Source organism: Hyperolius riggenbachi, chromosome 5 (assembly GCF_040937935.1).
Source record: "Hyperolius riggenbachi isolate aHypRig1 chromosome 5, aHypRig1.pri, whole genome shotgun sequence".
NCBI classification, from domain to species: domain Eukaryota; kingdom Metazoa; phylum Chordata; class Amphibia; order Anura; family Hyperoliidae; genus Hyperolius; species Hyperolius riggenbachi.
In genome coordinates, this window is record NC_090650.1 from 427503160 (window position 1) to 427527136 (window position 23977).

At 43.2% G+C, this 23977-nt stretch overlaps 1 protein-coding gene across 6 annotated transcripts in view; it reads left to right on the top strand.

Moving 5' to 3' along the window:
* Positions 1-23977, top strand: part of LOC137517893 (KH domain-containing, RNA-binding, signal transduction-associated protein 3-like) — a 221813-nt gene that overhangs the window by 178081 nt on the left and 19755 nt on the right. For 2 of the 6 annotated variants that reach the window (XM_068234968.1, XM_068234965.1), the window contains one exon: positions 11754-12203. In XM_068234968.1, coding sequence (XP_068091069.1) covers positions 11754-11845 — 92 coding nt within the window. In that variant the 3' untranslated portion in view covers positions 11846-12203. Of the gene's footprint in view, positions 1-11753; positions 12204-13280; positions 13341-23977 lie in introns of those variants that run through there. The other 4 variants (XM_068234964.1, XM_068234967.1, XR_011020710.1 and 1 more) reach the window with 3 other exon arrangements.

The following is a 23977-nucleotide window of genomic DNA, read 5'->3' on the forward strand; positions in this document are numbered from 1 at the left end:
GAAAATGGCTTCTGAGAGCTGGAAAAAGATAAAAAGGGTCAATAGTTTATAGATTCTAGCTCTGGCATACTTCAATGAATGTGTCATTGAGCAGAAACAATGAAACAGTAATAACTTAAAAAGTATATTTAACCACTTCAGGATTCTCGGTGCGTATATGTACGCCCCTGAATCCTGAAGTGTATTCCATGGAGCGGCCGTTCCATGTCAGTTCACGGAGGGTGTCTCCGTGAACACCCTGCGAGCCGATCGGCGGCTCGCAGGGTAAATGTAAACACACGGGGAAGATCTTCCCCGGTGTTTACATATATACGGCGCTGCTGCGCAGCAGCGCCGTAGAGGAAATCGGCGATCCCCGGCCTCTGATTGGCCGGGGATCGCCGGCATCTGATAGGCTAAAGCCTATCCCATCAGGCGCAGGGTGGAAATCCGTCCTGCGCCGCTCACAGGGGGAGGGAGAGGGAGGGAAGGGGAAGGAGGCCAGGAAGCGCTGCGGAGGGGGGCTTTGAAGAGCCCCCCGCAAGCGCAAGCAGCCGGCGGCGACCAGACCCCCCCAGCAGGATATCCCCCTAGTGGGGAAAAAAGGGGGGAAGTCTGATCGGCCTGGCTGCTAGCTGATCTGTGCTGTGGGCTGGAGAGCCCACGCAGCACCGATCAGCAAAAAATAGCGTGGTACAGAAGTGGTTAAACTTAAAATAAAACCATGGGATGTCTTAAAAAATAATTTTTAAAGAGAACCCGAGGTGGGTTTGAAGAATATTATCTGCATACAGAGGCTGGATCTGCCTATATAGCCCAGCCTCTGTTCCTATCCCAAACCCCCCTAAGGTCCCCCTGCACTCTGCAATCCCTCATAAATCACAGCCACGCTGCTGACAAACAGCTTGTCAGAGCTGGCTGTGTTTATCTCTATAGTGTCAGTCTGCTGCTCTCCCCGCCTCCTGCAGAACTCCAGTCCCCGCCTGCATCCCTTCCCTCCCTGCTGATTGGAGGGAAGGGACGGGGGCAGGGACCGGAGCTATGCAGGAGGCGGGGGAGCAGCTAAGACTGACACTACAGATGTAAACACAGCCTCACAGCATGGCTGTGATTTATGAGGGATTGCAGAGTGCAGGGGGACCTTAGTGGGGTTTGGGATAGCAACAGAGGCTGGGCTGTATAGGCAGATCCAGCCTCTGTATGCAGATAACATTCTTTAAACACACCTTGGGTTCTCTTTAAAGGATACCCGAGGTGACATGTGACATGATGAGCTAGACATGGGTATGTACAGAGCCCAGCACACAAATAACTATGCTGTGTTCCTTTTTTTCTTTCTCTGCCTGAAAGAGTTAAATATCAGGTATGTAAGTGGCTGACTCAGTCCTGACTCAGACAGGAAGTGACTACAGTGTGACCCTCAATGATAAGAAATTCCAACTATAATACACTTTCCTAGCATAAAATGCCTTCTGAGAGCAAGAAAGAGATAAAAAGGGGAATTTCTTATCAGTGAGGGTCACACTGTAGCCACTTCCTGTCAGGACTGAGTCAGTCACTTACATACCTGATATTTAACTCTTTCTGGCAGAGAAAGAAAAAAAGGAACACAACATAGTTATTTGTGTGCTTGGCACTGTACAAACACATGTCTATCTCATCATATCACATGTCACTTTGGGTATCCTTTAAGGGAAGGAGGATAGATACCATTGTTTACCTCATCAGTTCATTTTCACCTCAGACGTCCTTTAATGACAGCAACAAGTGTTATAATGCCCTGCATATGCATATGGCTGCATAGCGTGCGCTGTGAAATTACGCTCGGCTCAGATAGTGTAAAGGGCGCTTTGTTACACTTAACGAGCGCTCCACTGAACCCGTCCGGAGCCCTGCGAGTCCAGTAGATTCAAAGGACGAGATTCCTGCACTTTGATTGGCCCTGTAGGCTGCCTGCCACTTTCCCTACGTCAGGGGAAATTCAGTCCTGTTTAACCATTAAAGCTTCCGAAATGGGCATTTAAACTGATTGATGGCTTCTTTGACCAATAGAGAAACATGCAATTTTCACCATACGTTGCCTCTGAATATAACGTCTATTATTCTCACACACTCACTTTATATGATGGACATTTATACTACACTTACTTTAAAGTTCAGCTGGTAGAAGCAACATGAATTAAAGGACAACTAAAGTGAAGGGATATGGAGTCTGCCATATTAATTTCCTTTTAAACAATGCCAGTTGCCTGTCAGCCCTGCTGATGTATTTGGCTGCAGTAGTGTGTGAATAACACCAGAAACAAGCATGTGGTTAATCTTGTCAGATCTGACAATACTACCAGGAACACCTGATCTGCTGCATACTTGTTCAGGGTCTATGGCTAAAAGTATTAGAGGCAAAGAATCAGCAGGACAGCCAGGCAACTGGTATTGCTTAAAAGGCAATAAATATGGCAGCCTCCATATTCCTCTCATTACAGTTGTCCTTTTAATCGCAATAACAGCTTATTTTTATTTCATGTATTGATGCATATCTTTGTATTTTTAACATACAAAGATATGCATCAATACATGAAAGATGCTTATTCTGTAAAAGGTACATTATAAACTTACTACCTTATTACATGTATCTCACTATCACTGGCATAACAATAGGGGAAGCAGCCCCTGCCCCCGCTCATGGCCGTTTTGGGGGTGGCAGTAGGGGTCACAGCATGAGGGGAGAGCTTGGTAACCCCCTCCCTCACCTCGGGCTCTCCCCTCTGCGCTCCCCTCCTGCATCTATGTAAGTGGCAGCAGCAGCGGTGGCAACTATAATTACCTCCATTCACCACGGAGGTTGCCGATCTGCAAGCACTTCACATTACTTCCTGTTAGAAAAGGAAGTAATGTGAAAGTAATGTGAAGCCCTTGCAGATCGGCGACCTCCGGGGGTGAATGGAGGTAATTATAGCTGCTGCTGCCGCCGCTGCTAACACTTACATAGATGCAGGAGGGGGAGCGCAGAGGGGAGAGCCTGAGGTGAGGGGGGGGGGGGACTGTCCCCCCTCCCCACCGACGTGCTACCAAGCTCTCCCCTCATGCTGCGACCCCTCCAGTCCCCCTAAAACGGCCATGAGCGGGCCCCAGGGTGTGTGGGGGGGGCCCGATCAAATTGTTGCAGGGGGGCCGGGGACTTCTAGTTACCCCCCTGCTCACTATATCCATAAACTGGACAAGTTATTGAACCTGCATAGGTTTTGATGTAACTTTTGGCTTCGCCATCACACCCGTAGCACGGTCAATAACGGAACAATATACCCCTTAGCAGTAGTGTTGGGCGAACAGTGTTCGCCACTGTTCGGGTTCTGCAGAACATCACCCTGTTCGGGTGATGTTCGGGTTCGGCCGAACACCTGATGGTGTTCGGCCAAACTGTTCGGCCATATGGCCGAACTAAGAGCGCATGGCCGAACGTTACCCGAACGTTCGGCTAGCGCTGTGATTGGCCGAACGGGTCACGTGTAGTGTTGGGCGAACATCTAGATGTTCGGGTTCGGGCCGAACATGGCCGAACTCCGAACATAATGGAAGTCAATGGGGACCCGAACTTTCGTGCTTTGTAAAGCCTCCTTATATGCTACATACCCCAAATTTACAGGGTATGTGCACCTTGGGAGTGGGTATAAAAGGAAAAAAAAATTCGCAAAAAGAGCTTATAGTTTTTGAGAAAATCGATTTTAAAGTTTCAAAGGGAAAACTGTCTTTTAAATGCGGGAAATGTCTGTTTTCTTTGCACAGGTAACATGCTTTTTGTCGGCATGCAGTCATAAATGTAATACATATAAGAGGTTCCAGGAAAAGGGACCGGTAACGCTAACCCAGCAGCAGCACACGTGATGGAACAGGAGGAGGGTGGCGCAGGAGGAGAAGGCCACGCTTTGAGACACAACAACCCAGGCCTTGCATGAGGACAAGAAGCGTGCGGATAGCAATTTGCATTTTGTCGCCATGCAGTCATAAATGTAATACAGATGAGAGGTTCAATAAACAGGGACCGGAAACGCTAACCCATCACAGATGTTCATTGTTCATGTTACTTGGTTGGGGTCCGGGAGTGTTGCGTAGTCGTTTCCAATCCAGGATTGATTCATTTTAATTTGAGTCAGACGGTCTGCATTTTCTGTGGAGAGGCGGGTACGCCGCCGATCTGTGACGATGCCTCCGGCAGCACTGAAACAGCGTTCCAACATAACGCTGGCTGCCGGGCAAGCCAGCACCTCTATTGCGTACATTGCCAGTTTGCGCCAGGTGTCTAGCTTCGATACCCAATAGTTGAAGGGTGCAGATGGATTGTTTAACACAGCTACGCCATCTGACATGTAGTCCTTGACCATCTTCTCCAGGCGATCGGTGTTGGAGGTGGATCTGCACGCTTGCTGTTCTGTGTGCTGCTGCATGGGTGTCAGAAAATTTTCCCACTCCAAGGACACTGCCGATACCATTCCCTTTTGGGCACTAGCTGCGGCTTGTGTTGTTTGCTGCCCTCCTGGTCGTCCTGGGTTTGCGGAAGTCAGTCTGTCGGCGTACAACTGGCTAGAGGAGGGGGAGGATGTCAATCTCCTCTCTAAAGTCTCCACAAGGGCCTGCTGGTATTCTTCCATTTTGACCTGTCTGGCTCTTTCTTCAAGCAGTTTTGGAACATTGTGTTTGTACCGTGGATCCAGAAGGGTATAAACCCAGTAATTGGTGTTGTCCAGAATGCGCACAATGCGTGGGTCGCGTTCAATGCAGTCCTAGGCCGAAGAGGTCATAGCCTAGGGTCACAAAACCTGTTTATTTGGGCAATTTCAATGGTGGCGAGTCTGACGTACATAAATCGCAGCAATGGCCGTTAGCAACGTCTGAATCTCACGAAATGTCTCATGCTGGTAGAAGACATATTGTTAGACTTGGGCTCCAAAGATGGGTTCCCTACATCTCTGCAAACCAGAGTTACAGGGCTCCAAATTTGGTAAAATCCCCCATAGGCTTTCATTGGGCCTCCTATTTACAGTTCCAAAATCTCACATCTTTTCAAAGGGCAATTACTCAGCAGTGGCAAATTTTCTAGCATTGTAGGGACCCTTAGGGGGAACATGACTGGTGAGTTTCGGGCCCCTAGGCCAAAGAGGTCATAGCCTAGGGTCACAAAAACCTGTTTATTTGGGCTATTTCAATGGTAGTGATGGTGACGTACATAAATCGCAGCAATGGCCGTTAGCAAAGTCTGAATCTCACGAAATGTCTCATGCAGGTAGAAGACATATTGTTAGACTTGGATTCCAAAGATGGGGTCCCTACATCTCTGCAAACCAGAGTTACAGGGGTCCAAAATTGGTAAAATCCCCCATAGGATTTCATTGCCTCCCTATTTCACTTTCCAAAATCTCACATCTTTTCAAAGGGCAATGGCTCAGCAGTACCAAATTTTCTAGCATTGTAGGGACCCTTAGGGGGAACATGACTGGTGAGTTTCGGGCCCCTAGGCCGAAGAGGTCATAGCCTAGGGTCACAGAAACCTGTTTATTTGGGCTATTTCAATGGTAGTGATGGTGGCGTACATAAATCTCAGCAATGGCCGTTAGCAAAGTCTGAATCTCACAAAATGTCTCATGCAGGTAGAAGACATATTGTTAGACTTGGATTCCAAAGATGGGGTCCCTACATCTCTGCAAACCAGAGTTACAGGGGTCCAAAATTGGTAAAATCCCCCATAGGATTTCATTGCCTCCCTATTTCACTTTCCAAAATCTCACATCTTTTCAAAGGGCAATGGCTCAGCAGTACCAAATTTTCTAGCATTGTAGGGACCCTTAGGGGGAACATGACTGGTGAGTTTCGGGCCCCTAGGCCGAAGAGGTCATAGCCTAGGGTCACAAAAACCTGTTTATTTGGGCTATTTCAATGGTAGTGATGGTGACGTACATAAATTGCAGCAATGGCCGTTAGCAAAGTCTGAATCTCACGAAATGTCTCATGCAGGTAGAAGACATATTGTTAGACTTGGATTCCAAAGATGGGGTCCCTACATCTCTGCAAACCAGAGTTACAGGGGTCCAAAATTGGTAAAATCCCCCATAGGATTTCATTGGGCCTCCTATTTACCGTTCCAAAATCTCACACCATTTCAAAGGGCAATGGCTCAGCAGTGGCAAAACTCACCAGTCATGGTCCCCCTAAGGGTCCCTACAATGCTAGAAAATTTGGTACTGCTGAGCCATTGCCCTTTGAAAAGATGTGAGATTTTGGAAAGTGAAATAGGGAGGCAATGAAATCCTATGGGGGATTTTACCAATTTTGGACCACTGTAACTCTGGTTTGCAGAGATGTAGGGACCCCATCTTTGGAATCCAAGTCTAACAATATGTCTTCTACCTGCATGAGACATTTCGTGAGATTCAGACTTTGCTAACGGCCATTGCTGAGATTTATGTACGCCACCATCACTACCATTGAAATAGCCCAAATAAACAGGTTTTTGTGACCCTAGGCTATGACCTCTTCGGCCTAGGGGCCCGAAACTCACCAGTCATGTTCCCCCTAAGGGTCCCTACAATGCTAGAAAATTTGGTACTGCTGAGCCATTGCCCTTTGAAAAGATGTGAGATTTTGGAAAGTGAAATAGGGAGGCAATGAAATCCTATGGGGGATTTTACCAATTTTGGACCCCTGTAACTCTGGTTTGCAGAGATGTAGGGACCCCATCTTTGGAATCCAAGTCTAACAATATGTCTTCTACCTGCATGAGACATTTCGTGAGATTCAGACTTTGCTAACGGCCATTGCTGAGATTTATGTACGCCACCATCACTACCATTGAAATAGCCCAAATAAACAGGTTTTTGTGACCCTAGGCTATGACCTCTTCGGCCTAGGGGCCCGAAACTCACCAGTCATGTTCCCCCTAAGGGTCCCTACAATGCTAGAAAATTTGGTACTGCTGAGCCATTGCCCTTTGAAAAGATGTGAGATTTTGGAAAGTGAAATAGGGAGGCAATTAAATCCTATGGGGGATTTTACCAATTTTGGACCCCTGTAACTCTGGTTTGCAGAGATGTAGGGACCCCATCTTTGGAATCCAAGTCTAACAATATGTCTTCTACCTGCATGAGACATTTCGTGAGATTCAGACTTTGCTAACGGCCATTGCTGCGATTTATGTACGTCACCATCACTACCATTGAAATAGCCCAAATAAACAGGTTTTTGTGACCCTAGGCTATGACCTCTTCGGCCTAGGGGCCCGAAACTCACCAGTCATGTTCCCCCTAAGGGTCCCTACAATGCTAGAAAATTTGGTACTGCTGAGCCATTGCCCTTTGAAAAGATGTGAGATTTTGGAAAGTGAAATAGGGAGGCAATGAAATCCTATGGGGGATTTTACCAATTTTGGACCCCTGTAACTCTGGTTTGCAGAGATGTAGGGACCCCATCTTTGGAATCCAAGTCTAACAATATGTCTTCTACCTGCATGAGACATTTCGTGAGATTCAGACTTTGCTAACGGCCATTGCTGCGATTTATGTACGTCACCATCACTACCATTGAAATAGCCCAAATAAACAGGTTTTTGTGACCCTAGGCTATGACCTCTTTGGCCTAGGGGCCCGAAACTCACCAGTCATGTTCCCCCTAAGGGTCCCTACAATGCTAGAAAATTTGCCACTGCTGAGTAATTGCCCTTTGAAAAGATGTGAGATTTTGGAACTGTAAATAGGAGGCCCAATGAAAGCCTATGGGGGATTTTACCAAATTTGGAGCCCTGTAACTCTGGTTTGCAGAGATGTAGGGAACCCATCTTTGGAGCCCAAGTCTAACAATATGTCTTCTACCTGCATGAGACATTTCGTGAGATTCAGACGTTGCTAACGGCCATTGCTGCGATTTATGTACGTCAGACTCGCCACCATTAAAATTGCCCAAATAAACAGGTTTTGTGACCCTAGGCTATGACCTCTTCGGCCTAGGACTGCATTGAACGCGACCCACGCATTGTGCGCATTCTGGACAACACCAATTACTGGGTTTATACCCTTCTGGATCCACGGTACAAACACAATGTTCCAAAACTGCTTGAAGAAAGAGCCAGACAGGTCAAAATGGAAGAATACCAGCAGGCCCTTGTGGAGACTTTAGAGAGGAGATTGACATCCTCCCCCTCCTCTAGCCAGTTGTACGCCGACAGACTGACTTCCGCAAACCCAGGACGACCAGGAGGGCAGCAAACAACACAAGCCGCAGCTAGTGCCCAAAAGGGGATGGTATCGGCAGTGTCCTTGGAGTGGGAAAATATTCTGACACCCATGCAGCAGCACACAGAACAGCAAGCGTGCAGATCCACCTCCAACACCGATCGCCTGGAGAAGATGGTCAAGGACTACATGTCAGATGGCGTAGCTGTGTTGAACAATCCATCTGCACCCTTCAACTATTGGGTATCAAAGCTAGACACCTGGCGCAAACTGGCAATGTACGCAATAGAGGTGCTGGCTTGCCCGGCAGCCAGCGTTATGTCGGAACGCTGTTTCAGTGCTGCCGGAGGCATCGTCACAGATCGGCGGCGTATCCGCCTCTCCACAGAAAATGCAGACCGTCTGACTCAAATTAAAATGAATCAATCCTGGATTGGAAACGACTACGCAACACTCCCGGACCCCAACCAAGTAACATGAACAATGAACATCTGTGATGGGTTAGCGTTTCCGGTCCCTGTTTATTGAACCTCTCATCTGTATTACATTTATGACTGCATGGCGACAAAATGCAAATTGCTATCCGCACGCTTCTTGTCCTCATGCAAGGCCTGGGTTGTTGTGTCTCAAAGCGTGGCCTTCTCCTCCTGCACCACCCTCCTCCTGTTCCATCACATGTGCTGCTGCTGGGTTAGCGTTACCGGTCCCTTTTCCTGGAACCTCTTATATGTATTACATTTATGACTGCATGCCGACAAAAAGCATGTTACCTGTGCAAAGAAAACAGACATTTCCCGCATTTAAAAGACAGTTTTCCCTTTGAAACTTTAAAATCGATTTTCTCAAAAACTATAAGCTCTTTTTGCTAATTTTTTTTCCTCTTGTACCCACTCCCAAGGTGCACATACCCTGTAAATTTGGGGTATGTAGCATGTAAGGAGGCTTTACAAAGCACAAAAGTTCGGGTCCCCATTGACTTCCATTATGTTCGGAGTTCGGGTCGAACACCCGAACATCGCGGCCATGTTCGGCCTGTTCGGCCCGAACCCGAACATCTAGATGTTCGCCCAACACTACTTAGCAGCAGGGATAATCATGAAACCTATAGGCTTTGAAATGTATATAATAACTGAAGCTAGACTTATAAAACACTAACATAAAACACAACCTGGTATCACCTCTAATCTGAACTATAGGAAGCTGTTCACATATCAAGTAGTCATATCAGGACCTCTGTAAGAATATTTCGCACACTCGTGGGTAATTGCTGTATTAATAGAGTTAGAGTTGGCGGGGAATGGCCTGGAATAGTAATTTAACTACCTGGGTAATTGAATAAGGAGGACTTGTAGGGAACCTCCAGCCAGGGCAGCCATCAGGGGGGTACAAGAGGGACAGTAGTATGGGGTCCAGGAAGAGTCTGGGGCCCAAACAGTGGAAGTGCCAGTCAAGCATCTGCTGGCAATTTTACTGTGGCATAACAGAAGTTGTGTGGTCATCTCCGTCTTCCCTGCTGCGTGATTGGTGAACATGCATCAATGCAGGAGGGGGGGTGTTATGGGCGACAGGCAAGTTGCTTTGACTCTACCCCACATACCGTGGCTCTACCCCCACACAATCTACCTATCAGATTATTATTTGGCGTGAGGGGGGCCCTGTAGGTTTGCCAAGTGTGGGGTCCAGAAAATTCCGATGGTGGCCCTGCCTCCAGCACAAAGAATAACAGCTTATTTTTAATTGCTTAATATTTCTATAACAAACTTTGAGATTGATTCACTAATTTGTCATTGTGCATTATTTATCACTAATGAGTTGAGGTATCATAGCATATATGAGAGGAACTTACAACCTTCAAGTGGTAAGAGGAAAGACAAGGAAATGAAAAGTAAAAACAACCATCTTCAGATGGTTTTTTTTTTTAAGTTCTACAAGACAATTCATCACTTTCTATGAGCAATTTTACTAACTCAGAATTGAAGATGTCATGAAGTAAGAGTAGTGAAACGTCTTCCAGAGCAGAGTTTCTCAACTCAGACCCCCAACGGTGCAAGTTTTTGTGTAAAATCCACATAGGTAATTAATAAGCTCTGCTGAGTAGAAATGGTTGGAAATGGTGATTTACAATTCTAATTGATTTACAATTCCCGATATCTTTCCAATTTACATGGAATTCCTTGGAAACTAAAATTTTCGATTTCCACAGAATGTTAATTTGTGGGGATCAATAATGAGAAAAAAAGTAAAACAATTTGTTTTGTGGAATCCGCAAACCACATAAATTTCTGAATTCTCCATTTGGCCTTATGCTTCTGAGTCTTCTGACTGACCTTGAATTTCCACAGTAATCCGATTTTCACGGTACAATACTAATTCTCTGATTAGTCCAATGCTTCTGAGTCTTGTCATTGGCCTACAATTTCTGAGTCTCGGCAATGCAGTATATTCACGGAATTCTGATTCTCACATACTGATTTCCACATACTGTTTTCCACTGCAAAAATGTGTTTCCGAATCGAAAATCACAACTTCCCGGAATTCAGAAGCTCATCCCAACTGCTGTGACACTACTAATCTACTCTCACCTTCGAATGTTTGTGTTTTCTGCAAAACATGCTGTTGAGGATACTAAGTTAAGAATCCCTGTTCTAGCTTATAAAATGATGTACAGTTTAAAGCTGATTTTATTTTCATTGGATAAACCATGACCTGGGAAAATAAGGGCCTTTACATAAATGTTGCCATGTATATGGATTCAGTGTTCTCCTTATACGTTTTCTACTCACACACTGTATATGATTCATAACTGAACCGTATAATGAGATTTGAAGACTATATGGAGGCATTTACATGGATCTTGTATGATCTTCTCTTTTGTTCAAACAATTACAGTTTTCAGAATTACAGTTTCAGATCTAGCATCTGTCTAGACCCTAGGTTCTCAACATGTGGTACGCATACCCCAGGGGGTACTTCTGATGGTTCCAGGGGGTACTCAGACTTGATATACTTAACCAAGAATAACAAATTTAGAGTTTTAGAAAATGATAAATCTTATTTAAACAACACCAAATTAGTGTTTTAGGTACTTAAAAGCATTAATAAATGCTCAGAAAATTGTTAGAACCAATTAACATATACTATGATTAAATACTTGGGGTACTTGTGATAATGTTTACTATGCTAGGGGGGACTTGGTGAGTACAGGGTTTTAAAAGGGGTACATACCAATAAAGTGTCGAGAAACACTGGTCTAGAACCCCTAAAGCAAAGCTATCTGATTTGTTAATGTATTTGTTTCACCTTAAAATATTTTAAGCTAAGTAGATAAGACACTTGAGAGTAAACTGAAATTCCAGCACTATAGTTTTCGCCTTTGCATCATTCCTAGCATCCCACCGCTGCCACCACTTGATCCATAGGGTCAGAGACAGATTTAGCTTACATTAGTTTTGCACAGATGATAAAAAATAGTTTGATAATAATTCAGAATTGTGTTGCAGTCAACTTCATTAAAGAAATTTAAAAAAAAATGGTAAAACATTGAATTGTGTTCACCAGGGCAAGAAGAATGGGCAAACACCAGACATAAGGCCATCTCCTCAAGAGCCACAAAAGGAGCCTTCAGAGAACAACCATATGCAAGATACTGATTGTACAGACTGACGTGAATTAAACCTTCTCCAGCCCTGTTTACTGTTCAAAGTAATTTTTTCTATGAAAGCTCATTCCCTTTCTATTAAAACCGTTCTAAATCAGAATGGATGGACTGAAACTAAACTTTTTTTTTTCCTTTTTATCATCGAAAAGACCAAATGAACAAAAAAACCATTGTAAACCAACCTTGTTATCTAGTCTGTATTTGAAAATAGGTGGTCAAAAGAATGACTTTAACTATTAACTAGTGTTAAACCAGTTAGATTGACTAAACATGTTAATCCATTCTTTAACATAAGCGTAACCTTTTTTATTTTAAAGGGTTTTTGACCAACATTAATTACTTTACTTTAACAATTTGCTACTTTTTCTTGTAAATCTGCATAAATGAAAAAAAAAAGAAAAAAACTACAATTGCAAATAATGTCGTATCTTTTTGTAATAAGTCTTGAAATGTACTGTAGTGTTGAGCAAAATTTATTGTTGCTTAATACTAATAAACTTTTGAAAGAAATATTGTGTGTGAAACAGTAATTTATGCATTTTATTTATAAATAAAAACAAAAATAACTAGTGGCAAACAGAAAAAAAATCTAACTTTGACACCTGTGAAAGGTCGCTACTAAACTTTGCACAATCTGTCTTAAAATTTGGTATAAAAACTAAATCTATATTGATTTTATGATGATAGGTTTTAAATGTTGTTTTAAAGGATTTAAGTGGTATTGATTTGCATAACTGCCACATTAAAACAATGAAAACAAAAATAATGTATTTAAAATGGTTTTAAACTAGAGTCTGAGTTTTCTGGAAAAAATGTGACTAGTTTTCATTTTGTTGAGCATTTTTTCACTAGTGCAACTTTGGAATTTAAAAGAAATTTGGTTCCTAAATGAGAACTCCGAACCACGATGGGAGCAAATAGCACAAAGCTTAAAAGACTTTCTGACTTGACCAATTGAGGTCGCTTTCATCCGTGCCAGAGGATGCGTAACCCTTAAAACGATCTTCATTTGCAAAGGTAAATAAGTCACATAAAATTTTAATATTCATTAATTTCTCTTTAATCTAACCGATAAAAAAGCAGGTGGAATTCAAACAAGATACTTTTATTTTTATTTTAATTTAAGACACTTAAATTCCCATTTTAAACATTAATTATTTTCATTAATCGCCTAAAAAGCTTCAGTGTTCTTCTTAAAAAAACAATTTGTAAAATTTCATAACTAGCTCTTTGACAGTAACGTTGTACCTAAACTTCAGTAATCTGAAAAATTTAAAGTTATGAGTTAATCGTTTCTAATTTTATACTGTCCTTTAGTTTTACAAGTACAATTATTTATGATTTATTTAAAATAAGTATAATTGTACATGCATTTTAACTCTATTTACCTGTTTAATGTGTTTGTAATTAGTGTTTTCTCTTGCCAGGAAGCAGGTAAAATGCTTGCTGAAGAACAGGACTGAAAGCAATGAAACATTTAGAATTTGGTAAGTGTCTAACTTACGGAAACAGTTTGTTAATACAGGGGTCAATGAGATTAATGCATGTACATGGTAACTATCAGGACATGCTGATAGACCACGGTATCTATTTTATTACTTTTGGTCTGTAGATTTGCATGTTATCAGCTTGTCTTGAGTTAACAGGAGGTCTGTGGCTCTGTGCCTGGCATTTGCCTGCCTCATTTGTATGTGAGAATAAGTACTAGTTCCTCGCAGGGGCGTAGCAAAAACCCATGCAAGGGATGCAGCCGCAGGGGGGCCCAGAAGCCGCCCTTTAAACCCTCACCAAGCAAGAAAATACACAAAATCATTTTTGACTGTACTTTGTCTACTACTTTTGGTACTTTTTAATTACTCAATTGTGAAATGCTGAACAGCTAATTTAAGGAGAAGATGAAAAATGATCACCTAGGAGAAAACATTGGAGAAAAAGTGAATTGCATATGGGCCAGAGTATAGACATTTATTTAAACAATAGACAACAACCAGCGGTAGCTTAATGGGCACATTGATTTGACTCATGAATCGGGGTTAGGCATGTAAGTATGCTTCCAAATCCCTATTATTATTTTTTTAATTCTGAGTTTAATCAACTATTAAGATTATGACTGGCTACCTATGAAGCAGTACTGTCCTATTTCTGTACTGAAGACACACTTTACAGGACTAATAATCTATACAGTTCTGATGTTACAGCTGTAGATATAGCAGAAAAAGACAAAAAGGCAGTGTTCACAGTGCAAAGTGGTAACCGAGCCGTTGGCCACGTGGACAGGTCTCACCTGATATGTAGAGCTATTTGTAGAAAACAGCCAGATGTGCTTTTCTCCCACTTGTATGCTGGGAACCAGGCAGGTGATGGAAAGCTGGCATCCGTTGGAACCTGCTCATGGTTGGACGTTCCTGCAATGTTCTGTAATGTCTAGTAGGCTTAGCATGCAGGAAGTGGTTCCACAACTATTAGGATGGCAGTGGCCAAACCGATATTTACATTTTTCAGGTGTGCAGGACTCAGTATTTCAAGTGTACCAGAGACCAATGATACTTACCTTTTTATACATACCTGGGGCTTCCTCCAGCCCCATGGGCATAGCCATCCTTAGTCTTCTCCTGCGCCGGTACCGGGTCCCGTAACTTCAGCCAGTCGTGGCCAGTCTGTGCAAGTGGAAGCGCGCGCTGTACATATCTCTCCATTGGCCGACGACTGGCTGTAGTAACGGGACCTGATACCGGAGCGGCAGGAAGCAGGGGACGGTGGCGTGGGAGCGATCCATGTCCATGGGGCTGGAGAAAGCCCCAGGTATGTATAAAAAGTAAGTATCATTGGCCTCTGGTTTCCTTTAAACATAATGATAAAAAGGGATGGTCAGAATTGCCCATTTCTGATACTTTCTGATTTCCCATTTTTTCACCAGAGAATGCAAAAAATGAAAAAAAAATGGAAATTAGAAAAATGGAAATTCAAAAAATTGTGATTTGGTCTAAAATTACTGCAATTATTTTATTTTTGCAGGGATATTCTGCATTCTCTGATTGGTCCAGTGCTTCTGAGTTCTGTGATTGGGTTACCGAGTTGCGGTAAATCCAATTTCCACAGACTTATAATTTCCGTTTTCCGATTTCCGTTTTCCAATCATAAATGCAAAAATTTCAATTCTGGAGAATCTGAATGACAATCCCTAATGATACAACAATTGTCTGATATGATGGGGGCTTTTTTGTGCAAATAACTAATTACACAAGGTGCTGCACAGTTAACAACATAATAGCATTATTTATAAATAAATAATAATAATAATAATAGCAAAACACAAAACAACCACAAAAAAACATAAATATATAGTCACTGCTTGGTATTGCATAGCTCAGGGATGAGCAGAAACTACGACAGTGCGAATTTACGCATCATAGTTCGCATCTACGCATCTACGTAGTTCGTAGGTGAAGTTTCAAACCTTACGCCCACTATGCGTAGTTAACATGTGTATTGCGTAGTGAACTATGAATGCGTTACTCGCGTCTAATTTTCCGCGTGCGATTGTATGCTTACAAATTTATGCATTGGAAAGGGGAATGTACGCATAGAAGAGTTCCCGGTATAAGCATCACAAAAAGGAATTAATGCGTAAAATTTTCTGTATACGGGCATAAGCATCCGCATACACTACGCTTCACACTACGCGTAATTGCGTATTTTAACGCATAGTCTACGAAATGCATACGAAGCGATTATTTGATTTCGAAGCCGTAGTTTGGCGTAGTTCCAGCGTAGCGAAGTTGGCTGACTACGACCATCCCTGGACTGTAGCTGTCAAACTTCTGAAGAGAAACATTTTCCTACAGTAGTAGACAACTTTCACAAGCAATTTATCTATTCTGCATCATCATCGGGGGAAAAGCATTGTGCTTTCCTTAGCAGCAGAAGGGTGGGGCTGGGGAGTGCGCTGGATATGGCATCAAGCAATTAAGGTTGCAAAGCAGCCACTTTAAACCACTTCTTAATGCAATTGACGGTTGAGTGATATGACTACTTTTCAAGCCCGACTGTGCATTTTTCCATCCCTTAATAGGCTTATTTAAGCCACAGTGAACTCTTGAATGTGCCATATTCCGCTCTCATCTCTGCAGTTTTTCCATAAATTGCCCAAGTGCACCCAGTGTAGACTGTTTAGGTTATTCCACTCTGATTAAAAGTCGTTTCTTCCACTTCAGTTCTCCTTTGTTCTTCATCGTAATTAGAGAAATCAGCACAGTGTTGAGGGTCACAGCACAGGCACATGGTAGCTTTTAATAAAACTGATGATATGTTATGTAATCCATAGATGGATAACATTAAGACTTGGTACTTAGCTTATAGTAATTGCATTGATGAAATACAGCCAGAAACTATGTTCAATATATATGTATATCAGTAAAGCAATTATAGCATACTATTGATTTTGTTTTTAGGATCCATTAAGACTTGGAACGCTTTTGATTATTTTGCATGTAGAGGCTTTTTCCCAAACGTCCATATTTTGTATGCCAGCTGCTTATCAGGGATGGTCGTAGTCAGCCAACTTCGCTACGCTGGAACTACGCGTAGTTTTACGAAATTACGCTTCACCAAACTACGGCTTCGAAATCAAATATTCGCTTCGTATGCATTTCGTAGACTATGCGTTAAAATACGCAATTACGCGTAGTGCGAAGCGTAGTTTATGCCTATGCTCATAGCCGGCCTTTGATATGAGCGACCGGAGCGGTCGCTCAGGGCGCCGGCTTCCAAGGGGGCGCCTATAGCTGGTTACTGAGGGCACCTACACCTGATTTCTTATACTGGGGGAACCTATAGCTGGCTACCTTTACTGAGAGCACCAACACCTGGCTACCTTTACTGGAGGCACCTACGCCTGGCTACCTATGGGGGGGATGGAGACCTTCAACTGACTTCCTATACTGGGGGCACCTATGCTTGGCAACCTATATTGAGGGCACCTACACATGAGATCCTATACTATGGCACCTATACCTGGCTACCTACCTATTCTGAGTCTGAGGGTGTTTATTTATTTATTTGGGGGGGGCGCACTGCGGCTATAACGTGTGGTGCAAATTGTCTTTCTTTGTCATTCTAAATGGTGGGGGGGCAGCTAACTGTCCCACTGATAGTTTTTATTATTGTTCCTGCCTTCATTTTTAAGTATATTTAAGATAATGCACGCTTTCCATCTATTTGTGGTTATTAATAGTATTTTTTCTATTATACATATGTGACATGTCACGGAGATCTGAGCATTTGGTGTGATGTGTAACAACGTCGAAAAAGGTTGGGAGCCACTGTCCTAGGAGATATCTCAGGAGGAAAGGAAGTGTGTGTGTGTGGGTGTGTGTGTGTGTGTGTGTGTGTGTGTGTGTGTGTGTGTGTGTCTGTGTGTGTGTGTGTGTGTGTGTGTGTGTGTGTGTATCTGTGTGTGTGTGTGTGTGTGTGTATGTGTATGTGTATGTGTGTCTGTCTGTGTGTGTGTGTGTGTGTGTGTGTGTGTACACGAAGAGGATGAAGGGGGGCACAAAAATCAGGTTTCGCTCAGGGCGCTGTGAAACCTAAGGCCGGCCCTGCCTATGCTTATGACCGTACGCAGAAAATGTTATGCAATAATTCCTCTTTGTACTGCTTATAACGGGAACTCTTCTATGCGTACATTCCCCTTTCCAATGTGTAAATTTATAAGCATACAATCGCACGCAGAAAATTAGACGCGAGTAACGCATTCGTAGTTCACTACATAATACACATGTTAACTACGCATAGTGGGCGTAAGCTACGCGTAACGGTACTTCACTACGCGTAAATTCATAAGCGTAGTTTTCAAACTTCACATACAAACTACGATGCGTAAATTCGCACTGGCGTAGTTTCTGCTCATCCCTGCTGCTTATTTGCTCTTCTGTTCTGTTCTGCTTCATGCTGCTCCATTTTCCCAAGCCCTTCCTGCTCTTCTATTTCTCTAAACACACCAAATCTACCCTCCTATGCCATACCAGCCACTACCTGCCAAGCTTCTTCTTCCCTGCCTCTCTCTACTCCCGCTAGACACTACAACTCCAACTTATATGTTTTTCCAGCCCCTGCTCTGCTGCAGCTGCCCTGCTCCACTCTGCTCCTGCTAAACACCCCAACTCAATCTTCAAATGTCTTCCCAGCCACTTCCTCTTCTGCCATTGCTTCCATGCTCCTCGCTGCTTCTGCTAAACACTCCAATTCCACCTTCATATGTCTCCCCAACCACTTCCTGCTCTGCTGCAGCTGCCCTGCTCCACTCTGCTCCTGCTAAACACCCCAGATCAATCCTCAAATGTCTTCCCAGCCACTTCCTCTTTTGCCACTGCTTCCCTGCTCCTCGCTGCTTCTGCTAAACACTCCAATTCCACCTTCATATGTCTCCCCAACCACTTCCTGCTCTGCTGCAGCTGCACTGCTCCACTCTGCTCCTGCTACAGACCCCAGCTCAATCCTCAAATGTCTTCCCAGCCACTTCCTCTTTTGCCACTGCTTCCCTGCTCCGCTTTGCTGCTCCTAAACACTCCAACTCCACCTTCATGTCTTCCCAACCACTTCCTGCTCTGCTTCTGCTTTTCTACTCCACTTGGCTCCTGCTAAACATTCCAACTCAAGCTTCAAATGTTTTCTCTTCACTTCCTGCCGTACCATTACTGCCCTGCTCCTCTTCATATGTCTAAGCAAGAGCAGAGCTTCGCAAAACTAGTGGACAGGAAGTGGCCAGAAAGATATATAAAGGTGGAGTAAGGCTTTTAAGCAGAAGCAGAGGGAAAAAGAACAGCAGTTACAGAACAGAAAGTTTTTAGCATACAAAACAGAAGCTTCAGTACATCTGCTCCATGTAAAACAATGGTGAATACTGAATAGTGATGCTTGGATTTACAAACTTTTAAATTAATTGGCATTCTGACTTTCCAATAGGAATTCTAACTTTAATTTTGACTTTTTGAGTGTTTTTCACTGAAATCTATTACTAAATTGACTACAGAGCCCTCTGACATGCCATTATTACCCGATTTCCATGTATTCTATGGTCTCTATTAGGAACATACATGACATAAAAAACAAAATAAATAAATTCAACAAAGTGGGAACAAGGCGATGAAAGTACGAGTGAGGGAAAACCCCATACTCTTCATATTCTCCAAAATATTACAAATGTTTAGCATCCTCCTCCCAAGTAGTTTTAACCCCTTGGTCCCAATTTAGATTGGTATTCCCCAGGGAATTTAGAGCCAGTAATGATAGGGCTCCTCCCACTGAGAAATAATAACCCACATGGCCATTAAGATTGGGAATTATTCTACTGAACGGGTGAAATCAAAGCCTCTACACTTTAACAAAGCACCCTTGTTCCCAGGAGGAAGTGGGGTAAGTACTGTCACAAATTACCCCACAGTGTGTCCAGTATTGTCACTGTCCTACCACACTATGCTGAAAAACACCCATAGCAAGCAGCTTATCAACTATACCAAACTCTTATTTGTTATCAAAATCGAAGCAGGTCATTTCGGCACTCAGAAAAGATATGTATATGTATATAAGAACAGTACTTAAACAGGTGAGTATAGTGCAGGTCCAGCACTGGTAATAAACAGAGCAATAGAAAAGAGAAAGAGGACAAACCAGTATATGCTGTTCAAAAAACTTCACAATGTATTTGCATAATCATAAACCAACACCTATAGTTTAAAAATGTAGTGTCAATTGTGATTTGACACAATATGATTTAGTATCAAGGTTGTTGGCAGAAAACCAATTAAGAGTATAAAAGCAAGGATGTTAGGCATAATATTTGCACTTAAAGAGAAACTCTGACCAAGAATTGAACTTTATCCCAATCAGTAGCTGTTACCCTTTTTTACATGAGAAATCTATTCCTTTTTACAAACAGACCATCAGGGGGCGCTGTATGGCTGATATTGTGGTGAAACCCCTCCCATAAGGAAATTATGAGTACGTACTCTTGGCAGTTTCCTGTCTGTGAACCCTGTTGCATTGTGGGAAATAGCTGTTTACAGCTGTTTACAACTGCCAAAACAGCAAGCAGCAGCTACATCACTTGCCACTTGCCAGAAGTAAAAATGTCACCATGTGATAAATGTCAGAATGTAAATCAGGGATTTAAAAGATTTTACAATGGGCAAACACTGACTAAATCATTTATACATAATTATTGTAAAAACGAAGCACATTTTTTATTACATTATTTTCACTAGAGTTCCTCTTTAAGGGTCATATCTGGTGCACCCAGCCATCACCTAAGGAGGTAATCCAATAGTTATCGATTGGTATTAAGGATTATAACCACTCACAGAGGATAACTGGGTACGACCAATATGATCAATAAAATATTATTCATTTTTTGTGTATATTGTTCATAGTGAGTCACTATGCTTTGCTTTTGTACTCTTAATTGTTTTTCTGTCGACAACCTTGATACTAAATCATATCGTGTCAAATCACAATTGACACTACATTTTTAAACTATAGGTGTTGGTATATTATTATGCAAATAAATTGTGCAGTTTTTTGAACAGCATATACTGGTTTGTCCTCTTTCCTTTTTCTACATTTCGGCACTCACCAGCCACCTCACAATAGCACTATAAAGGCACCCATATCTTGCACCCATATCAGTTGGAAAATATCTATATATATAATTCAGTAAGTGCCTCAACCGTCCAGCAAGAAGAAGAAGTAATTTGCATGAGAAAATGTATGCGTGCTCAAAGACCAAGTTTGAGGCCTCCTTTCCACGGACTGTTGAGCTGTGTGCTCAGCAAGCAGTTACCAGGCACAGGTAAGAAGTTATCAGGCAGCAACAAGCAGTTATCAGGCAGCAACAAGCAGTTACTAGGCAGCAGTGAGCAGTTGAGAGTGTTTGAGAGGCATTTCACTGCCTATCAACAGTCTGTGGAAAGGAGGCTTAACCCTAGCAAGTCTGGCTTTGCAAATCTGGCCTAATTGACTATTCATGAGGCAATACTCATGCAAATATGCATTTGCTTTCGCATGTCAAACTATGCAGGGTCAAAAAACCAATACTGCAAAGCGGTCGTGGAGCAGTGCTTTACAGCACTGCTAGATTTAGGCGCAGCGAGTGCCGCCATAGACTGTAATGGGAATCAGTCTATAGCTGCGCTCAGTGAGTAACGTCAGCGCCGTCAGAAGACGGAGCCGAAGTTGCTTAAAAAACACAATAATTCGACCTCCAGCAATCGCTGGAAGCCGAATTATATCATTCCCCCACTATCCATGGCGGCCTGGAGGGGGAATCTTCTATCTTCTATATATATAATAGAGTAAGTGCCTCAACCGGGCCGGTCCAAGCAAGAAGAAGGGGCTGGTCCAAGCAAGAAGAAGAAGTAGTGTCATATCAAACCAAGGGCAAAGAGGGATAATTTGCATATTCAGTAGCAGTGCATTGTGGGTAACCACAAATGTTCACTTATAGCTGAATTATTGCAGATTTGCTTCTATTTTAAGAAGGAAAATTACACCAAGCTTTGCTTTTTTTAGTAGGAGGGCTTTTTGGTCCCTTTTATCCCCCTATACATTCTTAGTAATTTAGGTCACTCTGAGCTGCTTGGTTACTCTGTTGTACTGGTCCAAGCCCTATCTCATACAGCCATATCAATCTCTGCTGTGAACTGATGAGGACTAAAAGTCTGAAGTAGGCTGTCACATTTGGTTTTGATATGACTGTGTAAAATTTAAAGCTATAGGGCCTGATTCACAAAATGGTGCAAACTGTTAAGCATGGGTGTGCTAAACAGTTAGCACGTGAAGTGCCATTTGTGGACTTTTGTGCGTGGAAAGTGCTGTGAATCGCGCAAAAGACCGCAATCGCGGACTTTTGCGTGTGTAAAGTACCGCGATTTGTGGCAAATTGCGCGCGCAAAAGACCGCAATCACGCAAATCGCAGCACTTTGTGCGCGCAAAAGTCCGCGAATGGCACTTCACGTGCTAACTGTTTAGCACAACCGTGCTAAACAGTTTGCACCGCTTTGTGAATCCGGCCCATAGGCTTGCTTGACTTACCAAGAGTGAAAAGGAATAGTTTGCATATTTAGTAGCGGTGCATTGTGGGTAACCACAAATGTTCACTTATAGCTGAATTATTGCAGATTTTCTTCTGTTTTAAGAAGCCAAATTACACCAAGCTTTGATTTTTTTTAGTAGAAGGTCTTTTTGGTTCCTTTTATCCCCCTATACATTCCGAGTGGTTTGGGTCACCCTGAGCTGCTTGGTTACTCTGTTGTACTGGTCCAAGCCCCATCTCATACTGCCATATCAATCTCTGCTATGTACTGATGAGGACCAAAAGTCTGAAACAGGCTGTCACATGTGGGTTTGATATAGCTGTGTAAAATTTAAAGCTATAAGCTTGCTAAACACCAGTGGTTCTGGATGCTTGCTTGGATTACTAAGGTTGAAAAGGGATAAATTGCATATTTAAAAATGTTCACTTATAGCTGAATTATTGCAGATTTCCTTCTGTTTTAAAAAGGCAAATTACACCAATATAGTGGGGAGCATTGCAGGAAGTGACAACAGTGGATCGCACGCTGGAACACGGAAGAGGTGAGGCATCCCCGCCCGCTGCCTCTTACTAATAGTGGCGGCTGCTACTGTGCTTAAGCAGGAGGGGAGCGCACATGGGGGACACAGGTGAGGCAGGGGGGTTCCTGCTGAGCTTAAGCTGCAGGGAGAATGCACATGGGGGACCCAGGTGAGGGGGGGTTCCTGCTGAGCTTAAGCTGGAGGGGGAGTGCACATGGGGGACCCAGGTGAGGGAGGGGGGGGTTCCTGCTGAGCTTAAGCTGCAGGGGGAGTGCACATGGGGATCCAGGTGAGGGAGGGGGGGTTCCTTCTGATCTTAAGCTGGAGGGGGAGCACACATGGGGGACCCAGTTGAGGGGGGGTCCAACCCCCCTCCCCGCCACTGTGCCCAATACCCCCTTCCTGCCCTCTACCCCCTTATGCGGCGTATGATAAGCTGCGGGTCGGCTAGTATGTGTTATTTCCCCCTATTTTGTTGCATGCAGGAAGAGCCGTCTCTCAACCGAGCAATGAAAACAGAGCAGGAGATTTGGGCACAGCTGGCGCTACTATAGGTCGTAATAGGAATTAGCGGCGCTCAGTGAGTAATTTGGGCTCTATCAAAAGACAGAGCCTAAATGACCACAGAAACACTGTAATTCATCCACCAGCAATAGCTGGAAACTGAATTTCCTCTTTCCCCCACTATCCAAGGTGGCCTGGAGGGGGAATAGTGATTAGCGCCGCCAGGACTTGTGCAGGAGCAGGGTGAGCCATATATCGACTTTATGCCTCTCAACTCCCCGCACCCAGCTGATTGATGCCGGGACAATATGTATGCACCAAAATGGCCAATGGGACTTCCCTGACCCAGCGACCAAACCATGAGAAGTCCTCCCATGGCCAAGGAAGTCCAGTTTTATATACAGTTATATATACAGTTCTATAACAAAATGATTGGCAATTACTGAAATGGCGTATCCAATTTCCTCAATAAATGAGTGATGCTCTTTTCTAGCACTACTGATGAGGGTGGGAATTTTGATATTTTGAAAGATTATTTTTTTTTCTTTATTATTATTATTATTATTTAATTTTTGTGCTGTTTTCCAAACTGTACTCAATCTCTTTTATGCATGAACATGAAAACAAAATAAATATATTCAAGCCGTTTCTATAATTGCTTGGAGTTCAGAGATTAGCCTTACATCTCCTATAGGTCTGCATGGTATAAAACTTTAAGAATTTAATCTACAGGAAATAGCTGGAAATTTCCCATGAGGCTGTGGGGCTGCTGCATTATTTCGTATCTTGCCAATGAGATTTCTAGCACATTTTCCATTAGCAGTGCCGTACTAATGCTTGAAAAGCTCCAGCAGTCATCACTTAAAGAGAACTCGAGGTGGGTTCTAAGAATCCTATTAGCACACAGAGGCTGGGTCTGCATACTGTATAATGCCCAGCCTCTGTTGCTATACTGTCTTTCTCCAGGCCCCGCCTGCACTCTGCTGGCCCCCATAAATCAAACTGCCATGC